The sequence below is a fragment of the Scylla paramamosain genome, chromosome 5, assembly GCF_035594125.1.
Source record: "Scylla paramamosain isolate STU-SP2022 chromosome 5, ASM3559412v1, whole genome shotgun sequence".
Lineage (NCBI taxonomy): Eukaryota > Metazoa > Arthropoda > Malacostraca > Decapoda > Portunidae > Scylla > Scylla paramamosain.
This window is the reverse complement of record NC_087155.1, coordinates 8,584,192-8,610,557: the sequence shown is the minus strand read 5'-3', so window position 1 is coordinate 8,610,557 and position 26,366 is coordinate 8,584,192. Positions and strand designations below refer to the sequence as shown.

General features: G+C 39.9%; 2 protein-coding genes and 2 long non-coding RNA genes across 5 annotated transcripts in view; 2 read left to right on the top strand and 2 right to left on the bottom strand.

The window, feature by feature from the left end:
• The first annotated feature begins 308 nt into the window (after positions 1 to 308).
• On the top strand, positions 309 to 9,749 carry LOC135100485 (DNA replication licensing factor mcm5-like). Its single transcript, XM_064003444.1, has 13 exons — positions 309 to 534; positions 1,320 to 1,446; positions 1,764 to 1,892; positions 2,237 to 2,409; positions 2,726 to 2,881; positions 3,548 to 3,629; positions 3,749 to 4,186; positions 4,574 to 4,891; positions 5,861 to 5,976; positions 7,671 to 7,799; positions 8,049 to 8,191; positions 9,027 to 9,154; positions 9,518 to 9,749. The coding sequence occupies exons 1-13, from the start codon at positions 380 to 382 to the stop codon at positions 9,617 to 9,619; spliced, it is 2,196 nt and encodes a 731-aa protein (XP_063859514.1). The 5' UTR covers positions 309 to 379; the 3' UTR covers positions 9,620 to 9,749.
• A 595-nt stretch (positions 9,750 to 10,344) lies between these two features.
• LOC135100486 (uncharacterized) lies at positions 10,345 to 11,130 on the bottom strand. Its single transcript, XR_010268734.1, has 3 exons — positions 10,999 to 11,130; positions 10,767 to 10,850; positions 10,345 to 10,457 (listed from the first exon to the last, which is right to left on the bottom strand). It is a non-coding gene; the product is annotated as an uncharacterized LOC135100486 (long non-coding RNA).
• Positions 11,131 to 18,238: 7,108 nt separating this feature from the next.
• LOC135100484 (uncharacterized) lies at positions 18,239 to 21,361 on the bottom strand. The gene is made up of 2 exons (XR_010268733.1): positions 21,244 to 21,361; positions 18,239 to 19,436 (listed from the first exon to the last, which is right to left on the bottom strand). It is a non-coding gene; the product is annotated as an uncharacterized LOC135100484 (long non-coding RNA).
• LOC135100483 (protein rolling stone-like) overlaps positions 18,784 to 26,366 on the top strand; it is a 52,303-nt gene continuing 44,720 nt past the window's right edge. The window contains exon 1 of one of the 2 annotated variants that reach the window (XM_064003443.1): positions 18,784 to 19,075. The gene's annotated coding sequence lies outside the window, so the exon portion shown is untranslated. The remainder of the gene's footprint in view (positions 19,076 to 26,366) is intronic. The other variant, XM_064003442.1, reaches the window with a different exon arrangement.

Below are 26,366 nucleotides of genomic sequence, written 5' to 3'. Positions count from 1 at the left end.
ATATGAAACGAACAAAATAATGTGTGTAAAGAACCAATATCATATTCAGATATCCTAAATACCAAAATGTTCTTAAATTTGCCTTAGACCTCAAAAAATGGCGCGTCACGTTAGTAGCAACCTAAGGTCAACCTTACCCTATATTTAGCTATTTGAGTATTCCTTTTCATTATATATTACATATTTTGCATATACTCATATCCATGTAAAGACAGTAAAATAATTTCATGAGGAAGAATCGCTTTATTTTAATCTACTCCGAGGAGCGAGATGGTCCCTGTGTCCAAACAAGAGGTTTTGGCGGGAAAGTTTCGCGCCTTTTCTAGTGTGTGGCACCCACAGTGGAGTGAAAGGTGTAACGCCGAAGAGCTTGTGAAAAATGGAAGGATTTGATGACCCTGGCATCTTTTTCTCTGACAATTTCGCCGGAGACGATCAGGAGGACCAGAGCCAGATAAGCTTGCAAACTGTTAAGAAGAAGTTTCGTGAGTTTATTAGAGAGTTTCACCAGGGAAACTTCAACTACAAGTACAGGTTGGTGTTCCCCTGCCCCATGAGCCTTGATGCAGGGACGTATGTGGTTGTGATAAGTGGGTGAGGGATTTCTGTGTGTTGCTTATTCGGATTATCTTTAATATAAATTAAAATTCTTAGATCCCATGTGGACTAAATTTCCTCCCCCTCAAAAAAAAAAAAAAAAAAAAAATCTTTGCGTTCGTAATGCAGTCTGTTTATAGACTGAAGTAAAAGCTTTACTTGAATTTATTGTATGTAAGGCACAACATAGTTAGGAGGTCAAAGACTGTGATGCCGCAAGGTCCGAAACGCAGGAATTGAACTGTTAAGTTATACCTTGAGGGAGTGGGTGGGGATCGAATCCGTAACAGGACAGCAAGCCAATCCAGCCCTAATGATCTACCATGGTCTAGCATTGTTTAATTGTCCTTGACTCCCGCCATTTCTCTTGACTTTAATGTTTGATCAGATGAATATTAGCAACCCAAATTATGTAGTAGTAAGGTTAGGTTAGTTTAGCTTTTATTATTTATTTTTTTTCTTTTACCTGTGAGTAAGGTTTGGTTAGTTTAGCTTTACCTTTATGAAGGTCTTCTCTTCCTTACCAGTCAGTGCTGCATTTTTTGACCAGAAGATCTCAGGAGACTTAGGAATATAACTAGTTACCAAGTGGTTGGCTAATGACAGATGTAGCAGGTTAGGAAAGATTACATTTGGTAAGATAACTTAACATTTCTAAACTTGCTTTTTTCATAGCTATGATGTGTAATTTTGTTTTTTCATATTCTGTTCTTTATTTTCAGAGATGCACTGAAGCGTCATTACAACTTGAGGCAGTATTACCTGGAAGTTAATATTGAAGATGTGGCTGCATTTGATGAAACTTTGGCAGAAAAGCTTAAGAAATCTCCTATTGAACATATCCCTCTTGTAAGCTTTCTGTACATGTCATACTAAATGTGTTATTCACTTGAACTTTGAGAACTATTTAATTTTAATGTAAATTTTGAGTTTTTAAAATGAAGGGGCATTAGATTTACTTTTTTTCTTGAATTCTACCTCATGTATGTAAAACGTACAGTTGTTCATAACTTTTAAGAATAGCATTTACCAAGTCTTTCAATCCTGATATATTAATTGAAAATATATCCTAGGGTAATACAAAAAATAGCCAAAAATCATGAATTATACACTAATTATGAAGTAGAGATGATGGCCCAAATGTCCATTGCTTATAAATTTTCCAGTTTGAAAGTGCAGCAACAGAAGTCGTCGATGAGATAACAGCCCCAAGACCTGAGGGTGAGGAGAAAGTCGAGCCCATTCAGATCATGCTCAACGGTGCCGCTCTCCCTACTGATCTCCGCAAGCTTCAGGTGTGTGATCCCCTTGACTGAGTGTCCTTTAGTAACCAGAATGAGTATATCAGTCCTTAAGAAATAAGAGAATGAAAATTCTTAATGAAATAAACATCACAACTATTCACACGCCATTTTATGGAAAGATCTAATCAGTTGAACAGTAAAGGAATGGATGTTGGAGAGGTATGATGTGATACAAATTAACCAGTATTGACAATGAGAAGACAGTTCTGCAGTTGCCTCATCTCGTGGGATTATCTCCTACTGGGAGCAAGATGAAAATTGAGCTGAGTTTGATGTGATTTTGAATGCTGAGTTGAGCATTCACATTACATTTCTCAAATTCCTTGTTTTTCCAGTCTCAAGAAGTGAGCCACTTGGTGAAAGTAGCAGGCATTGTTGTCGCTGCTTCAGGTGTAAAAGCCAAGGCTCAGACCATCACCATTCAATGCCAGACTTGCCGGAACACCATCACAAACCTGCCTGTGAAGCCTGGACTAGAGGGCTATCAGCTTCCACGAAGATGTAATACGTAAGTATTAGGGCTTATTTTGTAATGAAATTTGTATGCAGTAAGGAGGGAATATCTATTGTCAAAGTGGTTGTATTGCTTCCATTATAGATATACCTACTTCTTTGAGAACCCAGATGGGCATGTAGGATGAGGCTCCCAGGGCAGTTCTTTATCATGTATTTTTAATGATTTGTACTTGTCTGATTTCATTCTTATTAAATTTAGAAAATGCTTTAAGTGCTTTGCTCCTTCAAGACATTCCTGGTATTTATTCACAACTTGCTAAAAGGTGACTATTTCTAAATTATTCAATGTATATTTCTGTTGGTATCAGGGAACAGGTTGGAGCTGAAAAGTGTCCCTTGGATCCATTCTTCATTGTTCCTGACATGTGTGCTTGTGTAGACTATCAAGTACTGAAGCTTCAGGAAGTACCTGAGAATCTTCCCCAGGGAGAGATGCCTCGTCACCTTCAGATCTATGTTGACAGGTGAGAAGACATTACGAGTATGTTCAATATATCTCTGTGATGTCCTTTATAAAACCAAGTGTATACTAAAAGAGCCTGGGCTTGCCTCCATGTTTGCCACATGTTTTCTAAGAAAATTTTAAAAACATATATCAAAGATTGTTGGTAATAACTGTATTTGGCTTATTAAGTTGTTTTTCTCATAGTTTTGAACACTTGTATATATTTTATATCATTACTTTTCCCTGATAAATGTTAATTAATAATTACATATATAAGATGTGTAAAGGAAAGTCATAATGATTGCTAAGTACATGTCACTACACAACAACTTTATTATAAACAACTTTATTATAAGCAAGACCGTCTCATCATTAGTCATTGCATACAGAACATATGACAGCTTTCTTAACACACACTCAACAATTAGAAGAGCCCTATTCTGTGAGGTGGTCTTCCTGTGTGTGCATGATGATTAGCTTACTGTTTTCTTTTGTATCATAGTAAAGACAATTTGAAGAGGCTGTAATATGTACATTAGTGGTACCATCTGTTTGTATATTTAATTCTCTCTCTCTCTCTCTCTCTCTCTCTCTCTCTCTCTCTCTCTCTCTCTCTCTCTCTCTCTCTCTCTCTCTCTCTCTCTCTCTTACACACACAATTAACATGGTTATTTCAATATTACAGGTTTTTGTGTGAGAAGGTTGTTCCAGGGAACCGTGTATCAATTCTGGGAATCTACTCCATCAAGAAAGCAGGCAAAGCAACTGTGAGTTGTAAAGACTGCTGACTATAATTTTAAATATATACTTCACAAATTTTTCTTCTGTAAATTGTGGAAATTTTTTAGTGAGTTTTTAGCACATCACTTGTTTTTCCTCCCAACAGAAAGGCTCCCGTGAAAAGGTTGCTGTGGGTATCCGAGCCCCATATTTGAGGGCTGTTGGCATCCAGGCTGACCAGGAGGGCCGTGGACACTCTACAGGCATCAACATCTCTGCAGCAGAAGAAAAGGAATTCAAGCAGCTTTCTCAGTCAGATGATGTGTATGAAAGAATCGCTCAGAGTATTGCCCCGAGTATATATGGTTTTGAGGATATTAAGAAGTCTGTTGCATGCCTTCTCTTTGGTGGGTCACGCAAACTGCTCCCTGATGGTCTGTCCCGGAGAGGAGATGTGAACCTGCTGCTGTTGGGTGACCCTGGAACAGCCAAATCCCAGCTGCTGAAGTTTGTTGAAAAGGTGGCTCCAATTGCTGTGTACACATCAGGGAAAGGGTCCTCAGCTGCGGGGTTGACAGCATCAGTCATCAGGGATCCAGTGTCTGTAAGTTGCTCAGTGGTGGTCTGGTCACTTTGAATGAGTATTATCTCCCATGATTATTTGGTAACTTGATTTTTCATCCAATTGTTATCTGGTATTTCATGTTGAGAATTTACTAATACAGCAACTTGAATTGGAAGAAGCAAGAAGTTTGTTGTACATGTGGTGAATAATATCAAATAAGATATGGCCAAGTCTGTTTGTTGCTATGGTTTTCTGTATTGGTATTAAGTCCGTGGGAATGTTTACTGGTGAAATTTCCAAATTTTTAACATTGTTTTTGAAGTAACAGTTGTGGCTTGTGTAATGTCTAAAATCATGCCTGACACAACTCATGTTTAATTTGATGATGGGGTGATACAGCGCCTAAAATATTTGCTTTCCTTCTAGCGCAACTTCATCATGGAGGGAGGAGCCATGGTTTTGGCTGATGGAGGTGTGGTGTGCATTGATGAGTTCGACAAGATGCGTGAGGATGACCGTGTGGCAATCCACGAAGCAATGGAACAGCAGACAATATCGATTGCCAAGGCTGGCATTACCACCACCTTGAATTCCCGGTGCTCTGTGATGGCTGCTGCCAACTCGGTATTTGGTCGTTGGGATGACACAAAAGGAGAGGAGAATATAGACTTTATGCCCACCATTCTTTCAAGATTTGACATGATCTACATTGTCAAAGATGAACATGATGAAGGCAAAGATACAGTATGTATGCTTTATATTTAATGTTGATGTGTAACTATTCATAGTGGGATTCTCAGTATCAGATGGTTACCACTTTATCATTATTCTTCAAGCTACCAGGAAGGCTACAATGAAAGTCATCTGGTTCATATAATACTTGCTCTTTCACTGTTCTTATTTCTTAACTTTTACCCTCATACCATAATACTGACTCATTTTATATATTAAGTCATACCTACTTCTTGAAAATCTGAGCATCCCCAAGTTTCATTGATAGCCCAAGATGCATAATTCTCAGGTTACAGACTAAGTCTAGAACAGAGAAAGTCCTTATTGTAGTATATCTCTGAATTTTTTATTGTGATAAATGCAGGAAACTTTATGAAAAACCATAAAACACATAATTTATGATGGAGATTATTGATCCCAAATATACAAATCATGATACACCTGTGCTTTGAAATGCATATCATGTTTTTTTTTTTTTTTTATGAAATTGCTTTACCTTGCTTGTGCTAACGAGAACATGTGAATTATGAATTCATCATGTATTTATAATTTAATTTTTTGCAGAGCTGAGAATTCCAGTTAAAATTTTTAGTTGTCTTCTGATATTTCACTTCAATGATGATATGCTTCATGTGCATCAAGACCTTTTGTTTTATTATACAAATAGGTGAAAAGGATACTATGAAAGATGTGTGGTGTTGGATAATATTGATATCAGGGCCTTTTTAAGCATGTAGTATAGCATAGTAGTGTGAAAGTTTTCCTGGTAATTTTTTGTTTTATGCTGATGATCACTTAAGAAGAAAGCAGTTATCTGACCTGTAAACTGAATGTAGTGAAGTAACATCTTCATGCTTGTTTGGAGTATTATAAATCAGGACAGCTTCACTTGAAGATAAAGGCTGTTGTATGATGAAGTAATGTAAGAAGGTAGAGGCAGCATATTATGACTTCTAATTGTGGTTTCTTTTATTTATCAAGACTCTAGCAAAGCACGTGATGAATGTTCACCTGAATGCTTGGCAAACAGCTGAAGAAGCTACAAAAGGTGAACTATCCCTGAAATTCTTGAAGAAGTACATCAGCTACTGCAGAAGGTAACATTTACCTGTATCTTTTTATTTAATCTTTTTATTTATTTATTACTTAATTTTTTTATTCATTTATTTCTTCATTCATTCATTCATTCATTTATTTATTTTTCCTTAGCATAATTGTTGTTGGATTAAGGTTGATTTACTATGTATTAAGAAAAGTACGTAATGTATGAAGTGTGATTCCCAAGTTTGAACACTAAAATACCATAGTACAAAATAGCTTGTCTAGTGGGACTTCTTACCTTTGTCACAGCGGAGCATGCTAAATAGCACTGAAATCCATGGCAGTTTTTTCCAATCCATGTCTCATTATTTGTGGTGTGGAACTCTGATTAAACGATCGTCATATCTTTGAAATATCCTGGCTGCATGACCTTCATTACTTCATTGCCACTGTCAGTCATTGATTGTTATTGGATACATGGAATAGATTCCTTAGTGCTGCTCTATGTGTGTGGTTGAGCACTGATGTGAGGCAGTATTGTGTGGTGCCTCCTTCACCCATCAATTCCACGTCTTCTTAGTGTTTGGCTCCTCTTTCCTTCCACACTCAGGTTTATATGCCATCATCTCCCACTATCACTTCACCCAAGCACTTTGCATCATATATGCTAAAGGGAATTCACTGTGAGCTAGTGAAGTAACATCTTCATCCTTGTTTGGATTATTATAAATTAGGACAGCTTCACATGAAGATAAAGGCAGTTGTGTGATGAAGTAATGTAAGACACTGACACTGCCACTGCACATCCTCTTTTTTTTTCCTCTTCTAGCCTCTGTGACAATTTCTGTATTTCAGTAGTGGCTTTGTTCTATACTGTGCTTGTGGAAATCTGTAAGTGCTTTAAAATGAGAATGAATTACAAAGTGAGTGCTAGTACATCTGCACCACCATTACCACTGCTTCTCTCTATTGCTCGAGGCAGCAAGCAGCTCAACTTTTGTATGAATTGCATTGGTCCTTGTAAAACCTAGTCATCTCAGTAGGGAAGATGTGCTGTAGTGCCCAATTAAATTTTTGCTATTATCTACATTCTGTAATGAACTTTCTTTGCTTTTGAGGATCTCTAGAGTTTGTTTAATGTTGGGCTTGTTTGTCAAACTTAAAGACTTTCTTATATCCTATATTTGCTATATCAGGATTCTTTATATTGAGGTTATACTGTGTTTGATGTTTAGGGAACAATAGCCAAGCATGCTTTATCTTACCTGCAACCTTTGGTCTGTATATTTTATGTAAGGGAAGGAGAGAACATCAGTCATGGTGATATGGGGTGAGAGAGACAGGTGGGTGTGGTATGCTAGGATTCTTCCTAAAGGAAACACCTTTCTGAGGTTGTCTCTTTGCTGAGAAGCTAGCAGACATCACCAGAGGAAATTATGTTTAGCCTTTTGAATATTGGTTAATATTGAAGGCTTTTTTTATTTTTTTATTTATTTTTTTTTAAGTCTGGAATGATTGGTAAAGTTTCAAACTTTTTAGATTTTTTTCTGCTTGGTCACTTCTCTTAATCCTATACAAACGTGGCATTGGTGACAAATCAGCTGTACACATTTCACATGAAGTTCTTAATGTCTGCAGTGTTGTGTAAGAAACAGGAGTTAAATATAAATTGTTATTGTACTCTGTGATTCTTTCTGGTTGGGAAATTTGAGTTACTCTTAGTAATGTTACTAGTTCTTTTTGTCAACAGTCACTGTGGACCTAGGCTGACTGAAAGTGCTGCTGAAAAGCTCATGCATCGTTATGTCATAATGAGGGGAGGCACTCGTGAAGCTGAGAGTCAAACTGACAAGAGACTGGCTATACCTATCACTGTCAGGTAACGTATGATCTTAACATTGTGCTTATTCTTCTGAGATTTAATTATCTTCAAGAAATTATTGATGATGAACTGAACTTAACTGTGCTTATGTTGAGACCCAAAAAATCCAGTTGCAAAGCATGACATCTTGCTTAATTCTTACATTTGTTGAGCCAGGTATGGCTTTTCAGATGGTCATTATTGCCATTGATATTATAAGAAAAATTCACTTGTTCCTTAACTGTAATTTTAAAACCTTCGTAACAGACAACTGGAAGCCATCATTCGTATATCTGAGTCCATGGCTAAGATGCGCCTTGAGCCTTTTGCCTCAGAAAGGGACGTTAATGAGGCTCTGAGGCTCTTTACCGTGTCCACCCTTAGTGCAGCAATGTCTGGTTCCCTTGCAGGTGAGTTGTGAATATTAAGTCTTTTACGTACAGTATCCTAAATTTCTTTTTCTTCATAAGACTTTATTCATATGTTCTTCCTCACCTTTGTTTTTTATCACATGCCTTCTCTTTCTCTTGAAAGTTTAATTTCCATGCTGTTGTTTTAGATTCACTATGCTGATACACCACAGCATTTAATGTTACTGTGATGTATATGTGTATCTGTTCGTTTTAGTGTGTCCCTCATTGCAGAAAAGCAGAATGCATAAATGTACTCAGATTTTTATAAATCCCGCAATAGATTTTTTTTTAACATAGCATTTTCATTTTTTTTTTTATTGGGGATAAAGTCATGGCAGAACAGTATTTATTTTTGTCTTTGCATTTCTGTATACACATTGTCCTCTCATACCTTTCTCTCATATTCAGCAGGCCTCCCATTTTATTGAAGGTTGTTCCTTAGTACCCCACAGCATCTGTCTTACTCATAAACACTTATAGTCATCTCATTTTCTGTCATTTTTTCCAGTGTCCAAACTACCCTAGGAGTAGTTTAGTCCCTTCCACCACTTCTTATCTCAGATCTCTTCCAAATCCACTAATATTGCTTTTGCAGATGCATTTTCCTTATTTGTACCCATATGTCTGTACATAAATACATTCATTGATATAACCAATGTCTTGTGTAGACTAACACAAATGCATACATATATATTTTATGATTGTTTTTGCTTGTTTTCTTTTCTCAAGTGACAAACACTTGTTTTCACTTATATATATATATATATATATATATATATATATATATATATATATATATATATATATATATATATTTATTTATTTATTTCAGGTGCAGAGGGATTCACAACAGAAGATGACAAGGAAATGCTTTCACGCATTGAGAAACAACTCAGAAGGAGATTTGCTGTTGGATCTCAAGTCCTGGAGCACTCCATTGTTCAAGATTTTGTGAAGCAGGTATGCAAAATAGTTTATTTATTTTACTCATATATTATCATGCCACACTAATTATCTCAGCTTTATTTCTTGCCTTAGATGAATTAATTTACTGTTACGATATCAAATATATTGTTGGTAAGCTTTAATGGCTTAGTTTAGTTCTTTGCTGTTGATATGTTATATTTTAAAGTTTATTCCCCTCCTGCCATGCTCGGCACAGGAGACTCCATCATGATACTGATAATTGTTAATTCTGTTTAAACTTGCACTACCTTATGACATATTTGATTTAGGAAGTTGTAATAAAATAATGATTAGTTTTTTACTGCACATAACTTCAGATTTTTATAGTAATTGAAATTTCTATGGTTTGTATTGCAGAAATATCCTGAGCGTGCAGTATATAAGGTGCTGCACTTCATGATTCGCAGAGGAGAGCTCCAGCACCGACTCCAGCGCAAGATGTTGTATCGAATCAAGTGAAGTGCTGGTGTGAGGAATCAGCAATTGGAGTGTAGAGCCTCAGAAATTAAGTGTATTTTTATAAGAATGTTTTGTTAGGTTTCACATATTAATTCATTACTGACTATTAAATGATTTAATAAAATCAAAATTTGATTATTTGCCTGTTATGTTTATTAGAGGACGATTATGAATTAAAAGATTATGACACATTAATGTGGCAGTTTGGCAGTTAGGTGAAGTTTCATGTTTGTGGGTCAACATTGTCATCAAACATTCTGCCTAACTGGACATTTACATGCAGCTTGTCACATCCTAGTTTTGAGGCCTTCCTTAGAACTCCCAGTGTTTCTTATTTGTACATCCCTTTCTACTTGTTTGCTTTGATTTTAAATAATTTCTGTTCAGTGATCTTTGCCTCACAGGTTGCCTACTGTTGATCTGATAAATGTTCTAACGGGCACTAAGCTACCAATACAAAATATTCCTCCCAAAATTTTTCAACACAGTACACCATCACTCATTCATCCTGGTATTTATGGAGGATAATGTGAACTGTCTCCCTGCTGTGCCCAGCAATGTTATCAGTGTGGAAATGAGTTATCTGAGAGAGGCATTTAGAATGATGGGGTGGGAGGGTGAGAGCAATGAGAGTGGTGAACATTAGTGTAAGTGGTGTAAACTGGAGAGTGCTGGAATGGATGAAAAGAAACATGCAGAGACATGATTATAATGAGAAGGTGAAAAAGGTGTTTGAGCCCAAGTGCTTGGACAAGCAAGAAGGGAATATTAGGACAGGGGAATATGTAGGCTTTTCTGCTATAGCCACCCACAGGGACACGCTCAGGGAACGAGGCATCTGAGAGATAGGTAGATAGATGGCAAGGTTAGTTATCCTTAAAGCATTATTTATTAATTTATGTATATCCATGTGTCTTTTCATCAAATCACCTTTGACTTAAAATTTACTTTAATCTATTTATTATTCTGTCACAGATCACGTTTTATTTATTATTATTATTATCATTATTATTATTATTATTATTATTATTATATCATTATTATTGTTATTTTATTTTTATTTATTTATTTATTTATTTATTTTTTAATCATGAGAGCAATTGTGACTAAACTAACTGAACTTTATCTCTGGAGTGATCGTGTTCACCTGCTGCTAGGAAGCTAGTCAAGCCACCTCGCCAGACGTCTTTTGTTGAATCCACTATACCATTATTGTCAATGGTGTTGGAGTCTATAAAGAGAGAGAGAGAGAGAGAGAGAGAGAGAATAGCGGATCATTAGTTTCGTGACTGACCAAATTAGCGTTAAAGACATAATAAAAAAAAAATAATAATAGAAATATTAAATGGATAAACGAATTGGCGGTTAGTGAAGCTAACGTTTTTCATTAACTTGTCCACCACGAGCTGCTTGCGTTTTTCTGCTTATTGCGGTGGAGCCACATCTTGCCTTCATCAGTCGTCAGTGATATGCATTGCTGCACTGCATTCACATAAATCAGTGACGCATCAGTACCGCGTCCGCTCAGTCCCTCTGTCAGTGGAAAAAAAAAAAAAAAAAAAAAAAAAAAAAAAAAAAAAATATATATATATATATATATATATATATATATATATATATATATATATATATATATATATATATATATATATATATATATACACCGGACGTGTGAATGCGTCACCTGAATTCAAAGTAATATATATATATATATATATATATATATATATATATATATATATATATATATATATATATATATATATATATATATATATATATATATATATATATATATATATATATATATATATATATATATATATATATATATATATATATATATATATATATATATATATATATATATATATATATATATATATATATATACATCATTACTTTGAATTCAGGTGACGCATTCACACGTCCGGCGCAGTGGCGTGTTTTCACTTAGTGTCAGTTCCGTCTCCTTTCCGTAAAGTTGAGTATCGCCGCCACCGATATTGTTCAGTCTTTCACGGACGCCGGATAAGTTTATCCACGAGAATGAAAGATGAATTACTTATGAAACTGATTCAGAATCATCCTATTCTGCATATTTGTCACAGCTAAAGTATATGGGCAGCAGTTTCAAACAACGTATTGGGAAAAAAAAAAAAGAAGTTCCGTCACAGGGACTGCCACGTGTAAGCTCTGGGACTGCCACGTGTAAGCTCAGGGACTGCCACGTGTAAGTACAGGGACTGCCACGTGTAAACAGGGACTGCCACGTGTAAGCCTGGTCGCTTCTTGCAGCTTCCCTTATTTCTTATGTTTTTATGTTTTTATGTTCATCAATGAAGGTAGAAACGTATGTATGATGTTTATCTATTTACATATATATATATATATATATATATATATATATATATATATATATATATATATATATATATATATATATATATATATATATATATATATATATATATATAATTATGTGATTGTTTTTATACACTGAAGGAGCTGAGTAATGATACTGTAATGTATCATGGATAGTAAACAGTGCAGTCTGTGTCCAGGAGGAGACCTGCTGCGTCTCTGCTGTCCTTGTGTCTGAGGGAATATTCAGATATAATAATAATTCCTGAGTAAATTGCATACATGAATTGACCATTAAACAGTCACAATCTCAACAAACTATTACATGTTTTGTGAGAAAAAATGAAGCAGCGTCTTTTAACTATCGCTCATAAAATGTAATGTTCTGAAAAACACACGCAAAAAAAAAAAATAAATAAATAAATAAAAAAAATAAAAAAAAATAGAAAACAATACTTCATAAAATATTTTTAGCTCTTTATCTCCATACATAGGCTAATACCATAAAGCAAACTCTCCTTAACTTCTTAAATCACATAAATTCTATAAAAAATTCCTTATGAAACTTACTGGACCGAAAACTGCCTAAGATCAGGAACAACCCTTACTAGGAGTCATGGCCGGCGGCGCGTGTCGCTTTCTGATCTTTTGGATGAACTGTGAGGAGACAACCTCGAGCCGGGCTCGAACACTGGCTCGCTGGTTCACACCTAGACTCGCAAGCCATTACACGTCAGAGGTGGCGGTGTAACGTTGAAAATCTTGTGATTTTCATTCCCAGACATACTTTATGATACCAAGGATTCTGTTTACTATGAGGACGGTCTACTCAATGTTAAATGTTTCTCCTCGCGCGATAGTGGCGCCTCCAGTGGCCAGAGGGAAACATTACTCCGGCTTGCGCAAGTTTACCATTACTCGCACCATTTGAGAGCTGATTTTTCTTGATTTATAATGCCCACAAACTTCACTGTATATTACTTGGCAGCAGAAATAGTAGATTTATGTACTAAGGTTAAATCTGATAGAATGAGTGTAATACCGGTATTCCCTTCTGTAACTAAAGCTGTAGGTACAGTCACCCAAAACAGATGGTGACTGTCTCTTGGCAGCCGAATGCCCTGAAAGCACTCACTTGTTTTTCATACGGGATTAACTTGTCAGCAGCATGAAAGCTTCCGTGGGGAGGAATTTAACAGGAGAGGGTAGGGGAACCAGGAGAGGCCAAGTGTGTGTGTGTGTGTGTGTGTGTGTGAAAAAGAATAATGCACGTTATGATAATTATTATTATTCTAATATTTGTCATTTCAGTAATTATTATAATAGTAATAAGAATAACAATAACACCTAAAATGGACACAAGCTGAACGAAATTTCACACTCTTGCTGAAGCCTCTCTCTCTCTCTCTCTCTCTCTCTCTCTCTCTCTCTCTCTCTCTCTCTCTCTCTCTCTCTCTCTCTCTCTCTCTCTCTCTCTCTCTATATATATATATATATATACGGTGATGAATGGGAAGGAGAGATAGAATGAGAAACAGCAAAAGGAGGGAGAAAAAGGAGTGCGGTGGAGATGAGAGATGATGTCACAGACTGCAACTGTATTTATAATTATAATTTTTATTATCAATGACAACTGTCCTACACACACACACACACACACACACACCCTGTCGCTAAGATGGTAAAATTGTAAGGATTGGTTTGCTGAGTGGTGACTTACAGCACTATATAATTATGGAACGTGTGAAAAAAATAAAATAATTAAATAAAAAATAAATAAATAAAGCACACACGCCCTTGGCCTCCTCTGGTTCCCCTACCCCCCTCCTGTTTAATTTCTCCTCGCCGCCCTTCCTCCCCGTCGGAAGCTTTCATGCTGCTGTGTGAAGAACAAGTGAGTGCTTTAAGGGCACTCGGCTGCCAAGAGAAGGTCACAATCTTCGCTTGGATGACCGAATTTAATTATTATGTTGAGACTCACTGTGAATTACGAATAAAACAATCAGTGGGTCTCTGGGTTGAGTCTTTCTCGTGCTGCAGAATGGACAGGTGTAATGGTGAGGTGTGGTGGTGGTGGTGGTACAGCACGTGTGCCAGCCACTACACAACACAGGGGAGGGCTCTCACAGGCCGCCCCAGACCCAAGGGATCCCCACCGTCCTACAGTTCTTTAATCTCACTTACTATTATTTTCACGCCACGACTGATACTCCCATAAGTCTACAATACTTGATTTCATCTCAATATCGTTGTGAATGTGAATGTTCACATTAAAATCGACAGCAGTAATTCTGCTTGAACTTTTGGTGCAGCACAAACACAGGTAAGGAAATACTGTGTTCAAATATACTTTCTTTACTATCGGTTGCCTTGGGGTTCCCATGGCATAGTGGACAGAGTGGATGTCTGGGAAACATAAGTGTTGGACGCCACCGTTCAAATCCCACTAAATGCTACTAAAAAATAATAGGTTATAGATGATGTGGTAGAAAAATGTGCACATTATAACAAGCAACATTTCTTCTTTAATACATATTAACGTGAACATAAAGATGCGGAGATAGGCCAACTTTGTAAAAATTGAGTGGATGGGTATAGTGATGAACTTTAAGAACGGCGTGAGGGAAGCATGGGTTCGAACCCCGCTCGGAACTTGCAAAATAAAAAAAAAAAAAAATCATCCACGTGTCTACAACACGCACAACATTGTGATGGAGCTACCCAAGGAAGAGCTGCACTCCCCACCCTTTCTCCCACCTTGGGAACTACAAGAACGACCAAACTGACTCACTCAAATAGGTTAAGAATAGGCTAGGATAGGTTAGCATAGGATAGGATAGTGTCAGTTTGGTGGTCCATGTAATGACCAAGGTCAGGAGGAGGAAGAAGCAGTAGCAGCATCACCAGAGGAAGAAGAAGGACCACCACCAGCAGCAGAGGAAGAAGAAGGACCAGCAGCAGCAGCAGCAGCAGAGGAAGAAGAACCACCAACAGCAGCAGAGGAAGAAAGACCAGCAGGAGCACCAGAGGAAGAAGGACCACCACCATCAGCAGAGGAAGAAGAAGGACCAGCAGCAGAGGAAGAAGCAGCAGCAACAGCACCACCACCACCACCAACAGAGGAAGAAGCAGCACCACCACTACCACAGAGGAAGAAGCACCAGCAGCAGCAACACTACCACCAGTAGAGGAAGAAGAAGAAGCAACACCAGTAGCAGAGGAAGAAGCAGCAGCTCCACCACCATCGCAGCAAAGGAAAAATAAACACCGCCATCACCATCATCAGGAGAAGAAGAAGCAGCAGCAGCAGCCCCACCACCATCGGAGGAACAAGAAGCAGCAGCACCATCATCATCATCATCAGAAGAAGAAGAAGCACCACCACCACCATCGGAAGAAGAACAAGAAGAAGCACCATCATCACCACTACCATCACCAACAGAGGAGGAAGAAGAAGCACCACCACCACCATCACCAACAGAGGAAGAAGAAGAAGCACCACCATCAGCAGAGGAAGAAGTACCACCACCATCACCATCAGCGGAGGAAGAAGAAAAAGAAACATCACCACCGCCACCATCAGCAGAGGAAGAAGAAGAAGCAGCACCACCACCACCACCAGAAGAAGAAGAGGCAGCACCACCATCACTCACCAGGAAGAAGGAAGGACACCAACACCAGCGCAGAGGAAGAAGAAGCAGCAGTACCACCAGAAGAAGAAGAAGAAGAAGCACCACCATCGGATGAAAAAGAAGAAGCAGCACCACCATCGGAAGGAAAATAAGCTGCAGAACCATCACCATCAGAGGAAGATGACGCAGCACCACCATCGGATGAAGAAGAAGACCCTGACCCTGAAAGAAGAAGCAGCACCACCACCGCCATCGCCATCATCATCATCAGAAGAAGAAGAAGAAGAAGTCCCACCACCATCGGAAGAACAAGAAGCAAAAGCACCACCATCAGAAGAAGAGGAAGAAGAAGCAGCACCACCATCAGAAGAAGAACAAGAAGAAGCAGCAGCAGCACCACCATCATCATCATCATCAGAAGGAGAAGAAGCACCACCGAGCTGACCCTGACAACTCCAAGGACCACCAAAGTGACTGATTCAAGCAGGTTAGGATGGATAGGATAGAATAGGATAGGATAGGTTAGTTAGGTGGTCCATGTAGTTGCTAGGATCAGGAGGAGGAGGAGGAGGACAACGAAGAAGAAGCAATATCACCATCGGAAGAAGAAGAAGAAGAAGAAGAAGAAGAAGAAGCTACACCACCACCATCAGAGGAAGAAGCCTCACCATTACTCCCAGAGGAAGAAAAAGAAGAAGCAGCACCACCATCACCATCGGAGGAAGAAGAAGAAGAAGAAGCAGCAGCACCACCGTATTCCATCAGAGGAAGAAGAAGAAGAAACAGCACCAACATCGGAAGAAAAAGAATCTGCATCACCATCAGAGGAGGAAGAAGGAGCAGCACCAGCACCACCATAATAGGAAGAAGCACCACCACCACCATCAGAGGAATAAGAAGCAGCACCACCACCACCACCATCAGAGGAAGAAAAAAAAGCAGGACCACCACCACCATCAGAGGAAAAAGAAGCATCACTACCATCGTCACCAGAGGAAGAAGAAGCACCACCACCATCATCAGAGGAAGAAGACGCAGCACCACCACCACCATCAGAGGAAGAAGAAGAAACACCATCACCGCCATCAGAGTTGTGTGAAGGAAAATTGTCCTTAGATGGGCAGGCTGTGCAGAGAAAGAAGCAGTAACACCACCACCATCAGAGGTAAGAACTCTTTTAGAGACTCGGGAGTTCCTCCTTGCTCTGCGTGATGAACTCATAATGTATCTGACATAGTACTCAATATTATTTGAATCACCGAGAAGACACAATCATTGCTTGCTTGCTTAATAATTACCAGGCTTAATTACAAGGCTGGATCATAAGTCATAAGTCATAAGTCATAAGCATTGGGGCTTTGAACAAAGGGAGGTCACAGCTGGGTCGTGGATACCTCCCACCGCCCTTCCTTCCCGTCGCCTCCATCATCCTGCTGATAAGTCATAAGTAATGTGCTCCACCTCCTGCCCGACACTCTTCCCTCGTGCTTTAGTGATTCACAGTAAGTATCGAATACTTTTTACACGTTAAAGAGTAATTATGAAAATGACACAAGTGTAAACACGTGAGCTAGGGAGGTGTGGGTGAGTGGCAGCGTCAGAATTCACAAGCTCACCTGGTTGGCTACCCGATGTGATTTGGATGCTCATGTCTAGAATTCGTACCCTGGCTTAAATCTATTACCACCACCATCATACTGCTAAGATATTAGTGCACCTATCTTGGTGTGATAGGTGAGGTAACACACTGTGACAGGTAATTTCACACTGCAGCCACCTTCACATCACACTTCAGTACGCGAAAACTAAGGAGCTGGATTCAAGGAATGACTATGAGTAGCTCGGTCACAATGCCACGTAACTATTAGGCTGATACATAACCTGTCACCTGAATAACCCAGTACAATACCAATGACACAGACCTCAGGTACATTATGAGTTCATTACGCAAAGTAAAGAGGAACTTCCGAGTCTGCAAAAGAGTTCTCACCTCTCAGGATTCTTAGCAAAACAATTAAAGGACGAATCATTATTTCACTTGGAATTATTTGAATAGTACATTGCTGAGCAAGATCGGATCTTGGCAACGTATATGCGAATAAAAAGCTGCCTGAGTGGGTAAATCGCACCTGTCTCCACGTTCTTCAGTGCTTTATTCCTCTGGCCGATTGGCATCGCTGACTTCGCGCGGCGACCACCTCTCTCATTGGAGTGGACTGTCCTCTTACTATACAGAGTCCTTGATGATACGAATGGCAATTACGCCGCGTGAGTCCCTCCATGCAACACACGCCTGTGTTTACGGAAACCATGCTTTCCAGTTGTGCAATTAAAAGAAAACTCCTCAGTGAGGGAAACGGAGGAAGAGGCTTTCAGTGTTTACATTTCCCCGGTAAGAAGGCTGGCAAAAGTAGATTGCATAACAGCCAAAAGAGACTGTGCTGGTATCATTTACACCTCTGTGGCAGCGGTGGGATACGAACACATGATCCCTAAGAGACGACACTGTTCATATCTAATTTAAGAAGCGAGCATATTTAACCTTTTCTTTTACTTCAAGGAACTATTTATTTATTTATTTATTTATTTATCTGTTTGATAGGTATGTGAAGGTGAAGGAGAAACGATAAATGAAAGAAATATCTTAAAGTCCTTCTTTTATATTATATTTCATCCTCTTCGGCTGCTTAACTCACTTGTAATTACTTCTCACTTCTGACGGTTCCTCGGGATGGGTCAGTCGGGCGTGAGACACCAGCTGCCTGTCGCCGCCGCTCTGTCGGCAGAGACACGGAGGTTTTTTTTTTAAGAAACTCATCCAGGACTGTCAGCAATGGTCCAGCGTGACATGAGGCTTTTCCTTCTCTTCCTCGAGATGTAAAGGAGATGAAGGGGAAGGCACGCATGTCACTCGCTTCTCCCTTGTCTCACTTGGCTCCTGTGTGGTCACCTTCTCTGTTTGCCTCTGCCAGTACTCGGGTGATCCTTGTTAAGGTGATGAGTAGATAAATAAGTAACAATAAGGCGTACTTGTATTTATCTGTCACTTGTGCCGTGGTCAGCTTCCTCCAGTGGGACGAAGGCAGGAGGCGGGACGCAGCGGAACAGACGGGCGGAGCTAGCCGAGGGTAGCCAGACGCTGCCACTCACCCACACCTCCCTGCCTCACGTGTTTACACTTGTCATTTTCATAATTACTCCTTAACGTGTAAAAAGTATTCGACACTTACTGTGAATCACTAAAGCACGAGGGAAGAGTGTCAGGCAGGAGGTGGAGCACACACCACAAAGTGACGGAGTGGTGCGCGGGCAGCACCACCAGCAGCCGGCGACGCTACATGTGCTCGGTGTGGATGGTGTCAGAGGTGATTTGGTAGTTACGACGGGCAGGTCCCGCGTCCCTGTTCCCAGCGGCCTGACACACGCTCTCGGCGGGGCGGGGCGCGAGGCGGGCTTGCAGGTAAGTCGGCCTCCACGTTTTCCACTCCACGTGAAAAAAAAAAAAAAAGAAAAGAAAAGAAATGTGACGCCACACTGGGTTTGTCCTGAGTTTAGGCTCGTGTTGTGGAAGTTTAATTGTAGATAAAGTGATTAATATTTTACACTTGAGAGCACGTCTTGTGTCACGATGCATCCAGCGTAGAGTGATAAGTGAGTATGAATCATGTACTCAGCCTGTCAGTGTGCCCTCATGTAGACGTCCCTTCGTCTAGACGTGCCTTTGTGTGCCACTGGAGATATTTAAAGAATTCAGCGTCATGTTCGCGATACTAGTACATGCACCTGTAGATACGCAGAATTCTCTCGCTTTGAGTGGGCACCTGTGGAAAAGAAAATAAATAAAAAAATTGCTAAATGGTATTTGTGACATGCATTACGTCACACAACATATACAATTTTTTGTTTTTAATACTCAGAACTTCATAAAACATTCACAGTACAGATAAGTAATAGATGAACAGAAGCGGGGAGGTGGCGGTAATGCTAGGTTGCGTTTCTGGCGTGTTACTACAGTGATGACATAATAGCGGTTTACGTGTGTGTGCATCTTCGTGATTCTGGGAAAGGGAAGGAGGGAGGAGAGGCGGCTTGTAGGCACGCGAGTAATGCATCCTGACATCGCTTTCTCTGCGTCACTTGTGCATGATGACTGTATGATTGTATGATTGCAATACTCCCATCATGTGACGTGTGGGACTGCGGGCAAGGAGGCGGAAGGAAGGCTCTGTGACGGTGTGTGATGGTAATAATAGTACGTAGTGGTGGTGACGAAGTTGTAGTGAGATTGGAAAGTACATGCTGGTGGTGTGGCGTGTTGTGGCAAGGGAGAGTGTGTATGTGTGGAGTCATTGTTGTGTCAGTACATAACAGTGACTTGCACAATGGTGTTGGTATTGTCGGCAACGCATGATGGTGATAGCGAGGTGTACCTGCAGTGATAGTGTTAATGTGGTTTGTGATAATGTGTAGTGCATGGTGGTGGTGGTGGTGGTAAGCAATAGTGCTGGGAGCATAGAACAGTGAAGGTAGAGGTAGTGTTGTGGTGTACAGTGGTGGCAGTAGTAGTGGTGATGGTATGCAGCGGTGATATCACAGTGGTGGTAGAAGTATTGATGCAGTGTTTAGTGCTGATAGAATGATACTAGTTTCGACTGGGGGTATATAATTTCGTTTTCATCTAAGCTAAGAAAGAATACATTACAATATATCCACAAATTAAAAGTACTGATGCTACATAGTCTGTACTAATTCTGAAATAAGTAGAGTAGTGGTGGTGGTGATGGGGGGGGGGATGGAGTACAGGTGCGGCGTAGGGCAGGCTGCGTGTGGACGCAATAAGGTGGCATTGGCGTATCTTATATCCGAGGCGCCGTGCCTTTCTGCTGTCGTGATTCCGCAACGACGAAAAAATGTGGTGATTGTGACTCAGGACGAAAGCTATGATGATATTACCTTATTTAGTGTTACTAGTCTTGCTATCACCATACTGTCGGTAAATATATATAATTGTTATGAAAAATATTTTTCTTGTGTTCATATCCTCGCCATGCAGTCACCTTAATCACCACCGTTTTTTTTTTATCGCTCTTGAGCACCACAATGTCAATAATCTTTGAGGCTTACTATGTGTAGAAAGCCCAAACAGTGACAGAATACGATAGGAGAGTTATCTTATCTGTATGTCATTTACGTGGGCGTGGCTTCAGTAAGGAATTCGTGCCGGCGCGCTGCTACATCAGTCCCATCATACAATGTTTCTTATATTAGTTATTTTCTTCATCTACATTGGCTTCAGATAGTCTATATACATTGAATTCTCTGATAAAGCTCAATAGTATTGACTATTTGTTTAGGATATATATATATATATATATATATATATATATATATATATATATATATATATATATATATATATATATATATATATATATATATATATATATACCTTAGTTCTTTCCTCCGTGTTTCACGCCTTGGTATCATTATCTACACATTTTGATAAGTTCTGTACACGACCTCCTTCCTTCATTCTCCTCCTTCTCCTCTTCCTTCTTCTTCTCCTCCTCCTTTTCCTCTCTCTCTTAAGTATACATATCAAACGTTGTAACAGATAAATTATCATACTGTGGTATATCCACGGATCCCGCTAGTTCTGTATAAATACCACAACACCTGACACCGTGGCTTTACGACGTGTTTCCCACCTTGATAATTAATATTAACTGAAAGTCATAGTTCACGGACCACGGCCTGACACTCCGCCCTACACATTACTACTGCTTACGTGTCGTGGAATACCAGAGAGAACATGATTGCGTAAATGTCGGATCCTCTGTAGTCTTAATCTGTCTTATATAATCAGTCATTTTCCGGACATCCTCTCCCGTCCTTGGTTCATCACTCACCCGTCTGCTCTTCACCACTGCTTCATCGTTCACCACTTCTACAATCCTCCCTCCACTTCTCTGTCACCACCATACCCACAGTAACCCCACTCCACTCATCCACTTTCAAGGTCCCTCCACAGGCAGTCTCATCTACCACTCCCCTCTCCTTCATCACCACTGCCACCGCCCTCCTCCATTCCCTTCTAAGCTTCTATTTTTTTTTTTTTTTCTAATGCCTATTTGTTGTAATTTAAGTGGAGTTTTCCGTGCAAGCCGCTCCTCCTCCTCCTCCTGCTACCTCGCTGCGGCGGAGACAAACACTGCCGCCCTCACATCCCAAATATTTGCGTCAACTGTTTGCTTGCCGTTGTCGTCATTGATGGAGGGCAGGAAGGGCGTCGTGACCCCACGGCTGGACACAACAAACACACACACACACACACACACACACACTTCGCTGTGAGAGGTAGTACCAGTAATGGTGATAGTGGTGGTGGTTAGGCCAAGTGGAGTGTGAAGAGCCGACTTTGGAATGTGGAATACGACTGTAGTCACCAGTATTATCTAATCTTTGTTTTGTTTTGTTCTGTCTGTAAAAGACTGCATTGGAGTTGTGGTGGTGATGGCGGCGGTGGAGAGAGTCGAGTGTCGTGGTAGTGGTGACTGTGGTGGTGTGGGTGGCAATAACCAAACAAATGTTGACTTGTGACCTGCAGACGAGCTCAAGTACACTCGTTTGTACTTGAGTTGAGGTGCCCGCACATGGGTAGATCTAAAGAAATTTCGTAAATCTTGCATTAGAAGTTCATAAATCTGAAAAATGCTAAATGCTCAAGTTATATGCAAGTCCAAGTAATACAAGTATTTGCTTCTAGGGAACGGAATTGTGGGCTTTCTCAGGTCGGTCTCTGATATGCAGAAAAATATATGTTTATATTATTTTAAGTATTAGTTATTCTGAAATTCAATACCAAGTATGGAATTCATTATAAGAAATACAAGATAAGATCAACATGGAATGTCAGTATTTAAGCTTATAATAACCATGATATATATATATATATATATATATATATATATATATATATATATATATATATATATATATATATATATATATATATATATATATATATATATATATATATATATATATATATATATATATATATATATATATATATATATATACTTGCTATACTGTCAAGTTTAGGGGAATGGAATCTGAGGACAGGCAAGGGTCCAAAGCAAAACTGTTTATTCCTAGTCCAAATGCAAGTACATATTTACATTAAACTGTGCGCTGCTTAGGTGCAAGGAACCAGCCGCGGTGAAGTGGTGACGGTGGTGAGGCCAGACGATGAGAATGACGACGATGACGGTGAAGATGATGATGATGTTGATGATGATGATGACGACGAAGATGACTATGATGACGATAATGATTGAGGTTGATTTAGAAGAAGAAGAAGAGGAGGAGGAGTAGGAGGAGGAGAAAGAAGAGAAAGATGAAGAAATTATGAAAATGAAGGAGATGGAGGAGCAGGAGGAGAGAGAGAGAGAGAGAGAGAGAGAGAGAGAGAGAGAGAGAGAGAGAGAGAGAGAGAGAGAGAGAGAGAGAGAGAGAGAGAGGAAAAAAAAAGACCAACGATAATATTGGTAGTTTCAGGAGTGGTGGCGGTGATGGTGGTAGTGGCGGTGATGGTGGTGGAGGCGGCAGGTGGTAATGGTAATGGTGATGGGTGATGGGCGATGGGCACAGCGGTGTAGCGAAAATAGTGGTGGTGGCAGTAATTATCCAGGTAATGGTGGTGTTAGTGGTAGCAGTAGTGGTAGCAGTAGTGGTGGTGGTGGTGGTGGTGGTGATGATAGTGGTAATGATAGTAGTAGTAGTAGTAGTAGTAGTAGTAGTAATAGTAGTAGTAGTAAGTACCAAGAAGTGAGAGTTGTGGCAGATTCCCGTTAATTTTTTAAATTTTTTTTGTAACTATGCTTTGTACTAATGATAATTAAAGAGAAGACGAAAGAGCAATAGAAGTTACAGCTTTGACGAATTTGTGTAGTGCGTGCTATTGATCATGTGAAAAATAATTGGATGGACACAAATGGTCATGTTGAAAGAAGAAACGGTTATAGTGGACTGGCGGCGGCAGAGGTGGTAGAGGTGGTGGCGGTGCTGGTGGTGGTTAAGGAACAGTAGCGTGGCGGCCAGACTCCAGAGAAACACATTTAGAAGCACATTAAGAAGCGTAATTACATAAGTCCCTGAGCAGACACCCCACTCGGCGCGCACCTCACCTCACTTATTAGCGAGCTGGGTGCATCTCTGGTGTTCACGCCGCAACACCTGCGTGGGAATGTCTACAGGTGCCCTTTGTACCTTCGGAAATGTGCTGCGTGCTATCTTGCCCTCCTCGCTTGGGTCCTTTTACGTGACAGTCACTGAGGGTCATACATCGCTCTCAGTGATACATTTGCAGATTCAACCAATAGTTCAAATATTCAGATCTCAAACAATGGTTAATGAATGGAATGGACTCAGTAATCAGGTTGTTAGTGAGAGTCATTACGGAGCTTTAAAACAAGATTAGATAAATTTATGGTTTGGGATGATAGGTGAAAATAGGTAGGCATGTTTCATACAGGAACTGTCACGTGTAGGCATGATATCTTCTTGTAGCTTCCCTTGTTTTTTTTTTTTTTTTTACCTAATATATATACAACTCGGGAACAGTGACAACTACTGTATTGTACTAGTTGAAGCTAAAATAGACCCGTGTTAACCATTCATGATTGTTGTGGATGCTTGTTACAATCTCTCGTTTATCTATCTGTTTTTGTTTGTTGCTGCACGAATATGTTTATCTTTTTTTTCTCGAGGTCTCATTTCCTGTCAATGATCTAGTTTGTTTTTGTTTGTTTGGTTTGCTGTGTGTGTGTGAGTGAGTGAGTGAGCGTGTGCATGCGCGCCCTTTCCTGTCATCCCCCCTCACCCCCATCCTCTCTCTCTCTCTCTCTCTCTCTCTCTCTCTCTCTCTCTCTCTCTCTCTCTCTCTCTCTCTCTCTCTCTCTCTCTCTCCCTCTCTCCCGAATCAACGTCAGTACTGTCACACACTACAATAAATACCGCGACCTTATTCCTCCCCCCCCCACCACCACCACAACCCAAATAGGCAAGCAACTAAGAGCCAGTCACGAGAGAGAGAGAGAGAGAGAGAGAGAGAGAGAGAGAGAGAGAGAGAGGGGTGGGGGAGAAGGGAGAGACAGCAGAACCAGGACTAGGGGGAGGAGAGCAGGGGGAGTAACAGTAACGATCTATACAAGTGCCTAGATTCCCCTGAATGGTGATTTAGGCTCCCAGATAGAGTAGCTTCCACACTAACCAGCATGGGGTGGCATTACGACAAGAGGGCATTAGATGGTTAAAGTACAGGGAAGGGTGGCGCGAGTCGGGGGGACGCTAGTGTTGGAAGGTTACGAGGGGGAGGGGGATAGGGAATGGGGAAGTAGAGGAAAAGGAGATGGGGGGGGTGTGTGTAGAGGGTGTTTTCCTGGGTGTATTGGGAGGCTCATCTCGTAAGCGGTTGTAGAGGCAAAGTAATATAGAGATGTAATCCAAATAAGCTCCAATCTTGTTCCAATATTAGTAATTTACATAGCCCTACGATGCTCCCACCCGTTTACACGACGTACACACACACACACACACACACACACACACACACACACAGGCGTACTCTAAACACACACACACATACACACACACACACACACACAGAGGGAATAGCGCTCAGCCTTGTATGATCAACCTGCTTTTTTTTGCTCCCTCATATCCTTCCGTAATGTTGACACAGAGAGGCCCTCCGCTCCCATAATGACAGGTTCACATTTATTATTTATGACAGTTTGTTCCCTGCCTCTTTCCTGCCTCCCTCCATCCCTCCCTCCCCTCCGCGTTCCTTGAGTAAATAAACTGGAAAGGAAGGTTTTGCAGATATGAGTTTGATTATTAGGTCTTATTGAGATCACTTGTTATTATTTGATTGTTAGATTCGATGTTATTAGGTAGATTCTGTGTTGATCTGAACGTTTAACTTATATTCAAATTCTGGATAGACATTCAGCTAGTAGGTACTTCACTATTATTGAAATATTTAGTGATTAGATGGATATTTGAAAGTAAGTAAACTGAAAAGTACAAAGCACAGTATTTATTTACCTATAAAGCAAGATAACTCATTTAACACATCATATTTATTAATTCGGTATGACTGATCTTTTAGTGAATGAGGAAAAAAATAATTTGAGGAAGAATATAGCAGTGTTCAGGAAGGAAATGAATACTTACGTAGAATGTCCATGTGTTCTGACCCTGCCTGTTTCTGCCTCTACAGATGACTTTTCTTGGCCTCGCCTTCATAATGTCCAATTTACTAATGAATGAGTTAGTACCTTCACTCTTTCATAGCCAGTTACTTTCATAGTCAGTATCTCCACTCCTTCATCCCTTTCAATGGTAAACTCTGGAACTCTTTGCTTTAATCTACCTTTTCACTTTCTTTCGACTTAAACAATTTTAAAAGGGAGTGTCTTGTCACTTCTGAAACTAGTTTGGGCAATTCTACTGGAGTCTTTTCCTTTCCATCTTTCAGGGAAGCTGCAATTAAGGGTTTCTTTTTTTTTTTTTTGTCCTTAGCCAACCTGTTTCTTAATGAAAAAAAAAATCATAAAATATCGGTTGAGAGTCATGTGTTGTGGGGTCAAGGAGGTAATTAAATGATTAACTATCTTCGCTTTCCCACCAATCACCCGTGTGTGTGTGTGTGTGTGTGTTTGTGTGCGCACGTGCGTGCGTGCGCG